Source organism: Suricata suricatta, chromosome 14 (genome assembly GCF_006229205.1).
Source record: "Suricata suricatta isolate VVHF042 chromosome 14, meerkat_22Aug2017_6uvM2_HiC, whole genome shotgun sequence".
NCBI classification, from domain to species: Eukaryota; Metazoa; Chordata; class Mammalia; order Carnivora; family Herpestidae; genus Suricata; species Suricata suricatta.
This window is the reverse complement of record NC_043713.1, coordinates 72,458,873-72,471,775: the sequence shown is the minus strand read 5'-3', so window position 1 is coordinate 72,471,775 and position 12,903 is coordinate 72,458,873. Positions and strand designations below refer to the sequence as shown.

The following is a 12,903-nucleotide window of genomic DNA, read 5'->3' as shown; positions in this document are numbered from 1 at the left end:
GCACTTGCCCGCTGACGCCAGGGCTTTCCCGCTGGCCAGGAAATGGGCGCTCCAGCAGCCCTTTGTGAACACCGTCAGGGCTACTGCAAAGCCACAGGCACTGCCAGCAAGCCCCATCCCAGCCCTGCTTCCGACTCTACAGAAATGTCTCCCGCGCCTTTGGGCTTTCATTAACCTCACTTGTCATTCTGCCTAACACCTGTCCTGCCTTTCAGCTTGGTGGCACCTTCCTTCCCCTCTTCTCTCTCCCTCTCTCCTTTTCTTCCTTCCATATGCATTTACTGAGCCTCCTCTGTATGCCAAGCTCTACAGATAGAAGCATAGACATTATACATTCATTAATTTGTTTATTCAATTATTCATTCAACAATAAGCATATATTGAGTGTCTGCTGTATGCCAGACCCTAGAGATAAAGCTATATACTATTCATCCACTCAGTATACATGTGATGAGCACCTGCTGTGTGCTCAGAACTAAAGGTACTGTTATGCATCATTCATTATTCTGCATCATTCATTATTTGTTTGTTCAATATGCATATAAGGAGCACATGTCATATGCCTGGCAGTCAAGACACTATTATTTATTCATTCATTCATTCATTCATTCATTCATTCATCCCTTTGCCATGCATATATTGAGTGCCGGCTGCTAAACACTGGACTTTGTCCTGGGCTACAGGGAATGTGGCAGCCAGAGTCTCTGACTTCACAGAACTTTAATTTGCATTTTGTAATTCATTGTCACATCGTAACACTGGGTCCTCACAGCAGCCAGGGGAAAGTGGCTGTTATTTCCACTCCCACTTTACAAACCAGCACAGGGAGGGTCAAAGTAGTCCAGTGATTTGTCCAGGATCAGCAGAGCCAGAACTGGAGTCAGGATTTCCAACCCCAAAGGCTGGGTCATATTTTCAAGGAGCCACTCCCCTCCTCCTGAGCCTTCGATGGTTCCCGTTGCCTCTGACTGAGAACATACGTGACACTGTCCCACAGCAAGGACAGGTGGGTCCGAAGGAATGCAAGAGAGCTTGACCCACCTTGTCAGCCTCTACTCAGCTCTAGCCACAAGCTGCCATCACGGAACGGGGACCCCGGGCTGCCAGATTGCCCAATTAAAACAAAAAACAAAACACTGACAGCACACAACTCCTTATTTTTATGCAAAATACATTATTTTTGAAACAGAGATAATGAATTCTAAATCCTGTACAGTATCATATGGGTTAAATAAGGCCCTTGGGCAGGCCGTATTTGGTTCATGGCTCACTGGCTCACAACCCGTAGCCTGCAAAGGTTGCAAGCTTCTGCAGCAGGAGGCTGAGGGTCCTGCTGCTCTTTGGGTTCTGGGTCTGTAACCGCTAAGGGGAGCTTGCGGATGTCGTAGCCATGAGCATTGCTCAGTCACGGAAGACTGTCTACAGCCCGCCTGGTGTTCTCCAGTCATGTACAAGTACAGGGAAAACAGTCACAGGGCAAAGGGGCCAGGGGTCTTCACAATATTGAGAGGCGAGGCCTGTGGCCCACCAGCCACCCCTTTCCTCCTTACCTAGAGATAACATAGATGACATGGACCTGTAGCCTTTGAAGTTTTTTTTTTTTCATTTTATTTTAGAGAGAGAGAGAAAGTGTGAGCCCAAGTAGGGGAGGGGGGAGAGAGAGAGAGAGAGAGAGAGAGAGAGAGAGAGAGAGAGAGGATCCTAAGCAGACTCCACACTCAGTGTAGTGCCTTCCCTGGTGCGGGGCTCGATCCCACAACCCTGGGATCATGACCTGAGCTAAAATCAAGAGTTGGATGCTCAGCTGACTGAGCCACCCAGGCTGGACCTATAGACTTTGAATCAGAGAGTGACCGATCATATTCTAAAATGTCTTTTCTTTCTTTCTTTCTCTCTTCCTTCCTTCCTTCCTTTCTTTTTCTTTCTTTCTTTCTTTCTTTCTTTCTTTCTTTCTTTCTTTCTTTCTTTCTTTCTTTCTTTCTTTCTTTCTTTCTTTCTTTCTTTCTTTCTTTCTTTCTTTCTTTCTTTCTTATGTTTTTATTTATTTTTGAGACAGACAGAGAGACAGCGTGAGCAGGGGAGGGTCAGAGAGAGAAGGAGTCACAGGATCTGAAGACAGGCTCCAGGCTCTGAGCTAGCTGTCAGCACAGAGCCTGACACGGGCCTCGAACCCATGAACTGTGAGATCATGACCTGAGTCGAAGTCAGACGCTTAACTGACTGAGCCACCCAGGTGCCCCTGAAATGCCTTGTCTTTGAGTCACAACCATCATGGTTACCACTGACCACAGGCTAACCATGTGCCAGTAAACTGCTCTGAGAGCGTTACATTCATTACTTATATAACTTGCCCAGCAATCCTCTGAACTCCTGCTCTTGTCAACCCTATTTTACAGAAGGGAAAAATGGGGAAACTGAGGCTCAGAGAAGTGAAAAAAATCTGCCTTAGCGTCCCTCGCTCAACAGAGGGGAAGGAGCATCTGAATATGAACCTGTGTGTGTTTATCTTTGTCCCCGCGTGGCCACACCCCCGCAGCTGCCCTTCCTTTCTGTGGCCGGCCCCAAGCCCGCAGGGTGTAGACACTTCTGTAGGAATCAAAGCGGCTCACTGAGTTCTAGCCCCTTATGTGACCCCCCTGCAAAGTCATGGAGCAGACGCCCTCCAGAAGCCTCCCAGCTGGGAGGAGGCAGATCAAGGAGCTAGGAGGAGATTGCTGGCACTTGCTAAAGCTCGCCAGCTGCCCGGCTCACCCTCGGTTTCTGGAGGAGTTCTATAGAGGCTTTATAATTAGAAGTGGATCCATCCTCCCTGTGGTTGGGCCAGAATTCCATGCAGGGAGGAGGGGGCCCTGCAGTCTGGGGGCGCTTCCTCTCCTCTCCGCTCACGCCAGCTTTGTGCGGACCACTCTACAGGCGACCCTCCCATGCTTCATCTCTTTGGAACACGTGAATGTCCAACTGGTCGACTGAATCCTGGGGAATGATTCAGTTCTGTCTCCCAGCAGCCAAGGATGTGGACTCTGGAGTAGACACACCTGCATTTTAACACTGCGTCTCCATTTATTGGCACCACGAGCTTGGCAAATGACAGGAACACTAATGGACATTTATGAATTGCTTCCTCTGTGCCAAGAGCCTTCGGTGCCAGGGCCCATTCACTCCTAGAACACCCCTGTGGAAGAGAGGTTATTTTTATCCTATTAAGAGATGAGGAGACTGAGGGGCAGGGAGGTTGAGTCCCTTGCTCAGGGTCATGCAGCCGGTCTGCGGAGGAGCTGGGATTTGAACCTTAGCAGTCAGACCTCAGAGCCCACGCTCTCACAGGGATGTCACCTTAGCATTTCTTTTGTCCAAGTGAGCGCCAGAGGTAAGTAGGAAGGAAGGGCAGAGCAGTCCCGGGCTACGCAATATGCTGGTGAAGAATGAGCTCTTCATAATGCTGAGCTGTGCGTTCGCTCCAAGCGCCTGGTCTCCCCGCCCTGGCCCCCCTCCCAGGTCGGACTTGGTAATCGTCGTGGTGTGGACCACCCTGGGCACTTTGGGATGTCGAGCAGGATCTCAACCTCTGCTCACTAGATGCTGGTACACCCTCCCCTGACCTGTGACAGCCACAGACATTGCTCCAAACATGGCTGAGGGGGACCCTCAGGGGACCTGGGAGGAAGGGGAGACAAGGATCTGCTCACCTCCTCCCTCATTGAGAACTACTGTTCTAGAAGTTGCCAAAATGTGTTTAGGACTCACAAGATTCAGTAAATGGTGTTACAGAAAACCCATCTATGAATCCTTTAAACTAAAAAAAAATGCTAAAAAAATTTTTTTTGATGTTTATATTTTAGAGAGAGAGAAAGAGAGAGAGACAGAGCATGAGCGGGGGAGGGGCAGAGAGAGAGAGGGAGACACAGAATCTGAAGCAGGCTCCAGGCTTGGAGCTCTCTGCACAGAGTCTGATGCAAGGCTTGAACTCACAAACTGTGAGATCGTGACCTGAGCTGAAGTCCAATGCTTAACCACCTGAACCAGCCAGGTGCCCCTACAAATCTCTTTAAAATCTAAGCCACAGTTCTCTCCTCCAAGACCCATCAGAAAATGAAGACATCTATGTCCTATAGGGCTACTTCCTGGGAAGACCGTGGGCATGACTGACATCAGGGACAGAATGAATGCCCTCTTCCCAGGGATCACAAGCTAACGACTTTTGTGGACTTTCCATAAAGAAAGAACACTCATCGGTAAAGTCACTTGCTGGTCTGGAGAGGATGAGAGAGAAGCAGAAAGTGGCAACAAAGAGATTTGATTTTCATCTATTTTCATCCATTCAGTTCAGCTCCTCATAAAGTATTTACATGGAGTGTCTGCTATAAGGCTGTGCCAAATGCCAGTGCCACCCCAGTGAGCAAAACAGGCATGGCCACCTTCCTTGTGGGGTATACTACACTCATTTATCATCCTCCTGTCCTGTGCCCCTGGCAGACATCACTAATCGATCACAGCACTATCCCACAGAGCCTTCTGACTCCTCAAATCCATGTGTCTGGCATCTCCCACTGAGTGAGTAGAACAGACACAAGGAGCGACAAACCCATTTGCCCTTCGGTTTTGGGAATTCCATAAATGGTAGCTATCACTATCAGTTATTATTGAATCCAAACTCCTCTGACACAGATAAGGAACCTGAGGCCCCAGGAAGGGGGGGGTAACTTGCTTGAGTCACTTGGGGTGGGGGAGACCCAGATGCCAGATTCAGGTATTTTCCCTCCTTTCCCCTTGTACTCCTTATGGCTCCATGACTCAGCAACTGGATAATAAAATTTGGGGCAGAGGAAAGTTCCTTGTTATGGGTTCCTGCGTTTTTCATGCATATGGCTGCTGGCCTCAAGGGCAAGTAAATAAAAGCTGTTTTCTAGCCAGAGACAGAGGGACAGGTCATCCACCCCAGGCCCAGGCTGCACAGGAAGAAGTCACATGAAGACTTTAGAAGAGCTTTTTTCTTCAATTATTTTTAAAGTGCAAGGGCTAATGTTAGGGCCAGCCTCAGCCACACGTTTACGGTTCCTTTAACTGCTGCAGCTCTGCCCAAGAAATGGCTCTGCTTTATTTTAAGGGGTGCTCCTTCCTTCCTTCCCTCTTTCCTTCCTTTCTTCCTCCCTCCCTCGCTCCCCTCCCTCCCTTCTGTCTTTCCCTCCATCTTTCCCTTTCTCCACCCTCACCCCACCCCCACCCCAGCTCCGGCCTCTGTCTTCCAACTAGAAAAACGTTAAAGCAATGACTTACACACCGCAGAAAAGGAAGTGGGTGGGAGGGTGTGTAGGGGCAGAGTTTAGAGAGCTACTGCCTGGAAGCCAGCGTAATCCAGCTTCTATTCTCTTCGGGAGCCCAGGAGAGGGCTTCCCAACTGACCCTCCCAGTCTCTAAAGCCAGTCAGGGGCCCCAGCGCTGCAGTGGCTGTGGTGGGTTTACCAGCCAGGCTGCCTCTGGTCCTTCCCCGGCCGGCCGCTTCTTGGTGTTTTTCTTAGTCAATGTGTCCCAGGGGCCTGCTGGCCCCCACTTGTCCTGCCCAGCCACAGTGGGAGGGGCTGCAGCTGGACTGCACGGTCCAACCACTCATTCATTCACTCCCTCACTCATTCACTGAGTCAACATATATTGATCGAACACCCACAGATTCAAGCCACTGGCTTCACAGTTAAGGGGAGAGTCTAGACTCAGAAAGAGTAAGACCTGTCCCTGTGACACACCAACTAAGTGGCCTTGGGCAAGTGGCCCATGCTCTGTGCCTCAGTTTCCCCTTCTGTAAAATCAGAGCAATAATAGTACCAAGCACGTATCATGGTTGGTATACAGGTCACTGGTTTATTTTCAGTTCATGGCATGGTGGTTACAGTGGACCCTGCCTGTTACCTACTCCGCATCCTTATCTCCCTTCTTTTTTCCTAATAGAATTCTGAGTGGGTTTAGACATCCATGCTAGTCTAAGCTAATAGTTCTCAAAGTATGGGCCCCAGATTGGCAGCAGCAAGAGCATCACCTGGGAATTTGTTAGAATTGCTAACATTATACAAAAGCCATGCATACCTCGGATCTCAATTAACCCTCCGATGCAGACGCTGTTATTTTATTCTTGGCATGTTTGAGGAAATCGATGCTCAGAGAGGTCAATTTGCTTGCCTGAGGTCGCACAGCCAGGAGTGGCAGGGGTGGGACTGAACCGAGGTCCACCCGATTCCAGAGCCCAAGCGTGTAACCACCACACCACCCGGCCTCTGGGGAAACTGCAGGCTGAAGAGGAGAGTCCAGGAAAGAGAATGATAAAGCCGTCGGGGCCCGGGGGGGGGGGCTGTGATCACTCAGGATACACTATTAGAATGGCTGCTTTTCCTGAGCAGGGCACTTAACCCGGTAAAGCTTGCCTGGATCTAGAGAGCTCTTTTTTCCCATCAGGCCGAAGTTCACATACACACACTGAGGGTATCAAAGAACCCAAGTGAAGCCTCAAAAAACAAGAGCAGCATATAATACAAAGAGGGCCATGAAGTAAACAAAACAGTAAGAGTTCATCACGATATCAGACCTGTAAGTTCCCTTCTTCCTTGCAAATCCATTTCAGGTCATATCTTAGGCTGGGCTTCCTCAACAGCAGACCCTGACACAAGAATTCTAGTACAAACAATTTATTTGGGTGGTGATCCCAGGTGGGCGGGGGGAGGCAGACAATTCCGGGTACCTTTGCAAGCAGGTTCCCATAGTGGGCCCTGGAGCTCAGTCCTCCTGGGACTGACAGATGATTCCCTAGAGGGCAAGAAAGTTGACGTCTTTATCTACCGGCCCTTACCTGCCCCCAGCCCTGTGTAAGGGAAGGGGGATGCCAAGCAGATCGCAGTGGGCACCAATAGCTTCTTCTGCATTCTGAAATGTATGTGAAATGTGGGGCTTGGGCCCCACTAGGAATGTGTGATTTTGAGAGCCCACGGCCTCAGAGCGATGTCTTCTCATTGCATTTCAGCGTACCTAATCGGGCCTCCCAAATGCTAAGCAGAGCCCCATTTTGCTACTTGTCAGCGTCACCATGGAGATTAACCCAGAGGACATGCACTTAGGAGGGGCTGCCTTACCGTTTTCCGGCCGTACTGGTCTGAGATGTTTCCCCAGAGGGTGGAACTGGACATCATGCCAACGAAGACTACCTGAGGACAGAAAGACGGCTTCTGTTAGACAGTGGCCTGGAGCACCACAGAGAAAGGGAGCGGTGATTGGACCTGTGACGTCGCCTTCCAGGGAGACTAATGAGCCAACACTGGCTGAGAGCTTGTTAAGGCGCAAACAGAATGCTATGTGCTTCATGTCACCGTTTAAGCCTTAGGACAATCCTGTGCGGTGGATGACACCATTGTCCCCATTTTACAGATGAGGAAACGAAGGCTCAGAGAGGGTGGGTCCCGTGGCCAGGATCACCCAGGTGTAGACGGTACAGCCTGGGCTGGAATCAGGCACTATAGCTATAGAGCTATGGCAGCTTACCAATTTCTCCCCGAATCCAAGAAATGTCTCATCCTGTTGCTGAAAAATATCAAACGTAGGGGCACCTGGGTGGCTCAGTCCCTTAAGCATCTGACTTCAGCTCAGGTCATGACCTCACGGTTTGTGAGTTTGAGTCGCATGTCAGGATCTCTGCTGTCAGCACAGAGCCTGCTTGGGATCCTGTGTCCTCCTCTGCTCTGCTCTCTGCCCCTCCCCCACTGGTTCTCTCCCTCTCTCTCTCTCTCTCTCTCTCTCTCTCTCTCTCTCTCTCTCTCTCCTTCTTTTTCTCAAAGTAAATAAATAAACTTTAAAAAATTTGAAAAAGGGGCACCTGGGTGGTTCAGTCGGTTGGGTGTCCAACTTTGGCTCAAGTCATGATCTCACCATTTGGAGTTCAAGCCCCAGGTCGGTTTCTGTGCTGACAGCTCAGAGCCTGGAGCCTGCTTCCAATTCTGTGTCTCCTTCTCTCCCTGCCCCTTCCCCACTCATTTTCATTTTCTCTCTCTCTCTCTCTCTCTCTCCCTCTCTCAAAAATAAATAAACATTAAACATTTTTTTTAATTAAAAAGAAAATATCAAGGGTTTGGAGATACAAAAAACAGAGACAGAGGTTGGGACGAGAACTGCAGGCTACTTGTAAGAGGAAACACTCACAGAGCGCTCACTGGTGTGCAAAGTCATTGTTACATTGTTTATTGTGGAACAGAGCTGATGAAGTTTGAATGATCATATCCATCTTATAGATGGGGAGCCTGAGTCTCAGAGGGTTAAGAAACCTGCTCAGTATCCCGGGGAGGAGAGGGTAGAGCCAGGTCTTAAACCCAGGAAGGCTGACTGGAGCTCTCATCCCTTGTCCTCAGCAAGAGTGGGACAGCATGCCAAACTCTTTACACTGACATCTTACCTAATGTTCACAATGGCCCTACAAGGTGGGTGCTATTATTATCCCCATTTTGCAGACAAGGTAACTGAGGCCCAAAGAGGTGAAGGCACTGCCTAGTGCTGTCTGACCCCAAAACCATTCTTTCAGGTATGTCCTCAGGCAGCGGGCTGAAACGGGGGTGACACAGAGGCACGTGCTCCAAGGGACCAGCAGACATGACTACTTTTATTTACTTATAAGAAGTTTTCTTTTAAGATTTACTTATTTATTTTGAGAGAGACAGAGACAGCACAAGCAGGGGAGGGGCAGAGAGAGAGGGAGAGAGAGTCCCAAGAAGATTCTGCACTGCCAGTGCAGAGCCAGACGTGGGGCTTGAACCCACGGACTGTGAGATGATGACCTGAGCTGAAACCAAGAGTTGGATGCTCAACCGACTGAGCCACCTGGCGCCCCGACATGGCTACTTTAAAGGAATTATTTTCCAGGGGTGCCTGGGTGGCTCAGTCGGTTAGGCCTCCGGCTTCAGCTCAGGTCAGATCTCACTTTCGTGGGTTCGAGCCCCGCGTCAGGCTCTGTGCTGACAGCTAGCTCGGAGCCTGGAGCCTGCTTCCGGTTCTGTGTCTCCCTCTCTCTCTGCCCCTACCCCTCTCATGCTCTGTCTCTCTCTCTGTATCAAAAATAAATAAAAAATTAAAAAAAAAATTTAAAGGAATTATTTTCCAGGTCGTCACTTCTATACACACTCTTTTTTGAGAAAGCGTTAGGGCGCTCACCTGTGCTCAGCCTCGGTCTCCCTGTCTCAAACACCCCCTCCCGCTTCTCACTGCCCCGGTCTCTGCGGTGTCCCTCCCAGCACAGAGCTCTGAGGTTAAACCCTCCAGGACACCTCAAAAGGGACACCAATGACACAGTTACAATTCCTTCTGCAAGTCATCTAGTTTCCAATTCCTTTTTATTATTTTTAACCAAATTGAAAGCGAGCCTAATCAAGCAGTCAGCAAATTAGATCACTAAAAATAATCTTTCACGAGCGATTGCTGTGTGCTCGTCAGCATATCGCTCGGAAGTTGTTGAAAAAACCAGGTGGCATTAGTTTATGGGCTAGTACAGAATGCCTTCAGGTCCCCCGCTCTCAATTTTATATGCAAAGAAAGCTTTTCATATTTACATCCATTCCATAAAAATGAAAAATGGGAATGGAATTGCCACCTAGCCCTGTGATATAACTGGGGAGATACTTCGTACCGCTCATCAAGAGGTACGTTCCTGAGAAAAATTCACTTGTGTTTAACAATATTTATCAAAATTAATTCCCCCTTGTTTTGATCTGTTGCATATTACTAAAGATTATCATGATAACTCAGTGCAGGAGAAAAATATCAGTACTTAGAGCCTTCTGAGCTCAGAGAATTTAAAAACAATAATTTAACATTGATATATTTTGCCCCAGAAAATTCTGACAGGTGATAAATGATATGCTTGTGAGTAGAGTAAAACACGGCTACAAGAAAACATGGAGAAATGGAAGGGAAATGCCAACTCAAGAAACAAACAAGGCAATGCAGGATTTCCAAATACTTTTTTTTTTAACATTTATTCTTAAGAGAGAGAGAGAGACAGAGCACGAGAGGGGGAGGGGCAGAGAAAGGGGGAGACACAGTATCTGAAGCAGGCTCCAGGTGCTGAACTGTCAGCACAGAGCCTGTGACCCCACAGACCATGAGATCATGACTTGAGCCTTCGTTGGATGCTCAACTGACTGAGCCACCCAGGCGCCCTTCCAAATACTTCTGAAGGCCTTATTCATGTTATTTTATTTTAATTTTTTTAATGTTTTATTTATTTTTGAGACAGGGAGAGACAGAGTATGAGCGGGGAGAGGCAGAGAGAGAGAGGGAGACACCGAATCGGAAGCAGGCTCCAGGCTCTGAGATGTCAGCACAGAGCCTGACACGGGGCTTGAACCCGTGAGCATGAGATCCTGACCTGAGCCGAAGTCGGAGGCTTAACCGACTGAGCCACCCAGGCGCCCCTTATTCCTGTTATTTTAAAACAGGGTATAGTGGGTATCAGGTAAGTATTTCAATTCCATTTGACACATTTTAAAAAGTGATATGAAATTTTATTTAACTTCTTTTATATTTCCAATACACCAGAAATCACAGAACCTGTAACCAACAATTTAAAAACATTTCATGTCAAAAAAGGTTAAAAAAAAAAAAGTGGAGCACCTGGGTGGCACAATATGTCAAGCGTTGACTCTTGGTTTTGGCTGAGGTGGTGATCTCCTGGTTTGTGAGATGGAGCCCCGTGTAGGGCTCTGTACCTGCAGTTCGGAACCTGCTTGGGATTCTCTCTCTGCCCCTCCCTGACTCGAGCTCACTCTCTAAAGACATAAAACGTTTTTGTTTTTTTTTTAACATTTATTTATTTCTGAGACAAGGAGACCTAGCGTGAGCGGGGGAGGGGCAGAGAGAGAGGGTGACACAGAATCTGAAGCAGGCTCCAGGCTGAGCTGTCAGCACAGAGCCCGATGCGGCGCTCCAGCTCACAAACTGTGAGATCATGAGCTGAGCTGAAGTCAGACACTTAACCAACTGAGCCACCCAGGCGCCCCTAAAACGGCTTGTAAAAAGTAAAAAAAAAAAAAAAGTAGGGGTGCTTGCGTGGCAGTTGGGTTGAGCTTCCAACTCTTGGTTTCAGCTCAGGTCATGATCTCGTAGTTTCCTGAGTTTGAGCCCCAGGCCAGGCTCCGCGCCCACAGCTCAGAGCCTGCTTGGGATTCTCTGTCTCTCCCTCTCTCTGCCCCTCTCCAACCTGTGCTCTCTGTCTCTCAGGATAAATAAATAACCTTGGGGAAAAAAATGAAAAATAAAAATAAAATAAAGACATTTAATGTCAATTTAAAACCTGTAAGAGTCCTGGGACATGTATAGTTTTCAGAAAACTCTCTTCCAGATAACCTAGAGCAAAAACGTTTGAAGATTGCTGTCTTGGGGTGAACTGTTGCCTGAATCATGTGCTAAGGGATATCCTTGTGCCCCAGAAGAATTAAGCATCCCTCCACATTTCCCCCAATTTCTCTCCCCCAACGGAGAGCACTCAGCACAGCAGAGCACTAGTTTATACTACAATAATTACGGTAATCCGCACCGTATTTCCTGTGACAGTAATGCAGGCCCCCTCTTACCCTCCTTCTGCAGGTAAATCAATTCCTGCTGCGCCCAAACTTTTCCACAGAAGCCTGGCCACAAAACTTCACAGCTTCACCAAGCCCATGAGTCTAAATTTTATACCATTAGGAAGTAGTCCAGGCAGTAGCTGGGCTCTGAGCCTTACAGACCTGGATTTCCATTCTGCCTCTGCCTCTTATGGGCTGAGTGAGCTTGGGCAAGTCATTGCACCTCTCTGAGCCTTAGTTTCCTTATCTGTGGAAATGGGAGTGATAAGAGCACCTATTTCACAGGGTTGAGAGTTTAAAAAGATAATGTATGCCCAACTCTTAGCACTGAGTCTGGCTCATAGTAAGTGCTCAATCAATGGTGATTGTTACGAACCAAATGACAAAAGGCTCCACGTTGCAAACACACAGGCCTGTGGGTATGCTTGAGGGGGGATCAGTGAAAATCAGGACCATGAGAAAGAAGTACCAAGTACTCAGCCCCTACCATGTGCTAGGCATTGTACATATTTTGCTGTTTGCAGAAAAACAGGCATTATCGCCCCCATTTTGCAGGGGATGAAACAGAGCCAGAAAGCGCCTCACTCAAGGTCACACGTCTAGGTGACCAAACCATAAAATGCAGGTATAGGTGTTCATGACACACCTCCCATGAGGTTGTACAACTTTACTGCTGGCATTAGACCAGCCCCAGTTGCTGAAGGCACTCAGTGCATTCCTGAACGGTTAGAGCATTCTTGGAGGTGCTCCTGCTTAGCAGTTACCGTACTTTGCCGGTAGCTAAGCTGCGTGACCTTTCGTGAGTGACTTAATCTCTCTGTGCCTCATTTTCGTCAGCTAACAATAGTATCTGCCTCCTAGGCTTGTGAGGATTAAACAGCACAATATATCTTATGCTTGGGTTGTATACAATATATGTAAAGCCCTTTGCACAGTAAGAGCTTAATAAATATTAACTTTTGTACCATTATTATCCTCTTATCCAGCCTGGCCAGTGCCCTCCCTTGTAGAGGGCTGCTGCTGAATTCCCCTAACAAGTTCGGAGGGTTCTCGCTCACTCTCCTCCCAGTCTCAATCCCAGGGAGCAGCACTCCCTTCCGTTTATCCAACGTCTGCTATGTGTCAGGCACTGTGTCGTTTCACTGCTCAGATTGTGGGAGGAACAATTTTGCCATCAAGGGAAGCCTCAAAGGTTTATGCCCCGGTGGGTTCCAACTTCCCAGCAACTGAGTAGACCGTCTGGGACCCCACGTCGTGGGACCCCTGGGAGGAGCTGTATTTGCTGCCAACCTGCTGGGATATTTGAGGTGCACAGAGGAGG

General features: G+C 48.4%; 1 protein-coding gene across 1 annotated transcript in view; it reads right to left on the bottom strand.

Moving 5' to 3' along the window:
• Positions 1-12,903, bottom strand: part of SVOP (SV2 related protein) — a 76,343-nt gene that overhangs the window by 39,239 nt on the left and 24,201 nt on the right. Inside the window, exon 5 of the mRNA XM_029922527.1 lies at positions 7,113-7,184. Coding sequence (XP_029778387.1) covers positions 7,113-7,184 — 72 coding nt within the window. The remainder of the gene's footprint in view (positions 1-7,112; positions 7,185-12,903) is intronic.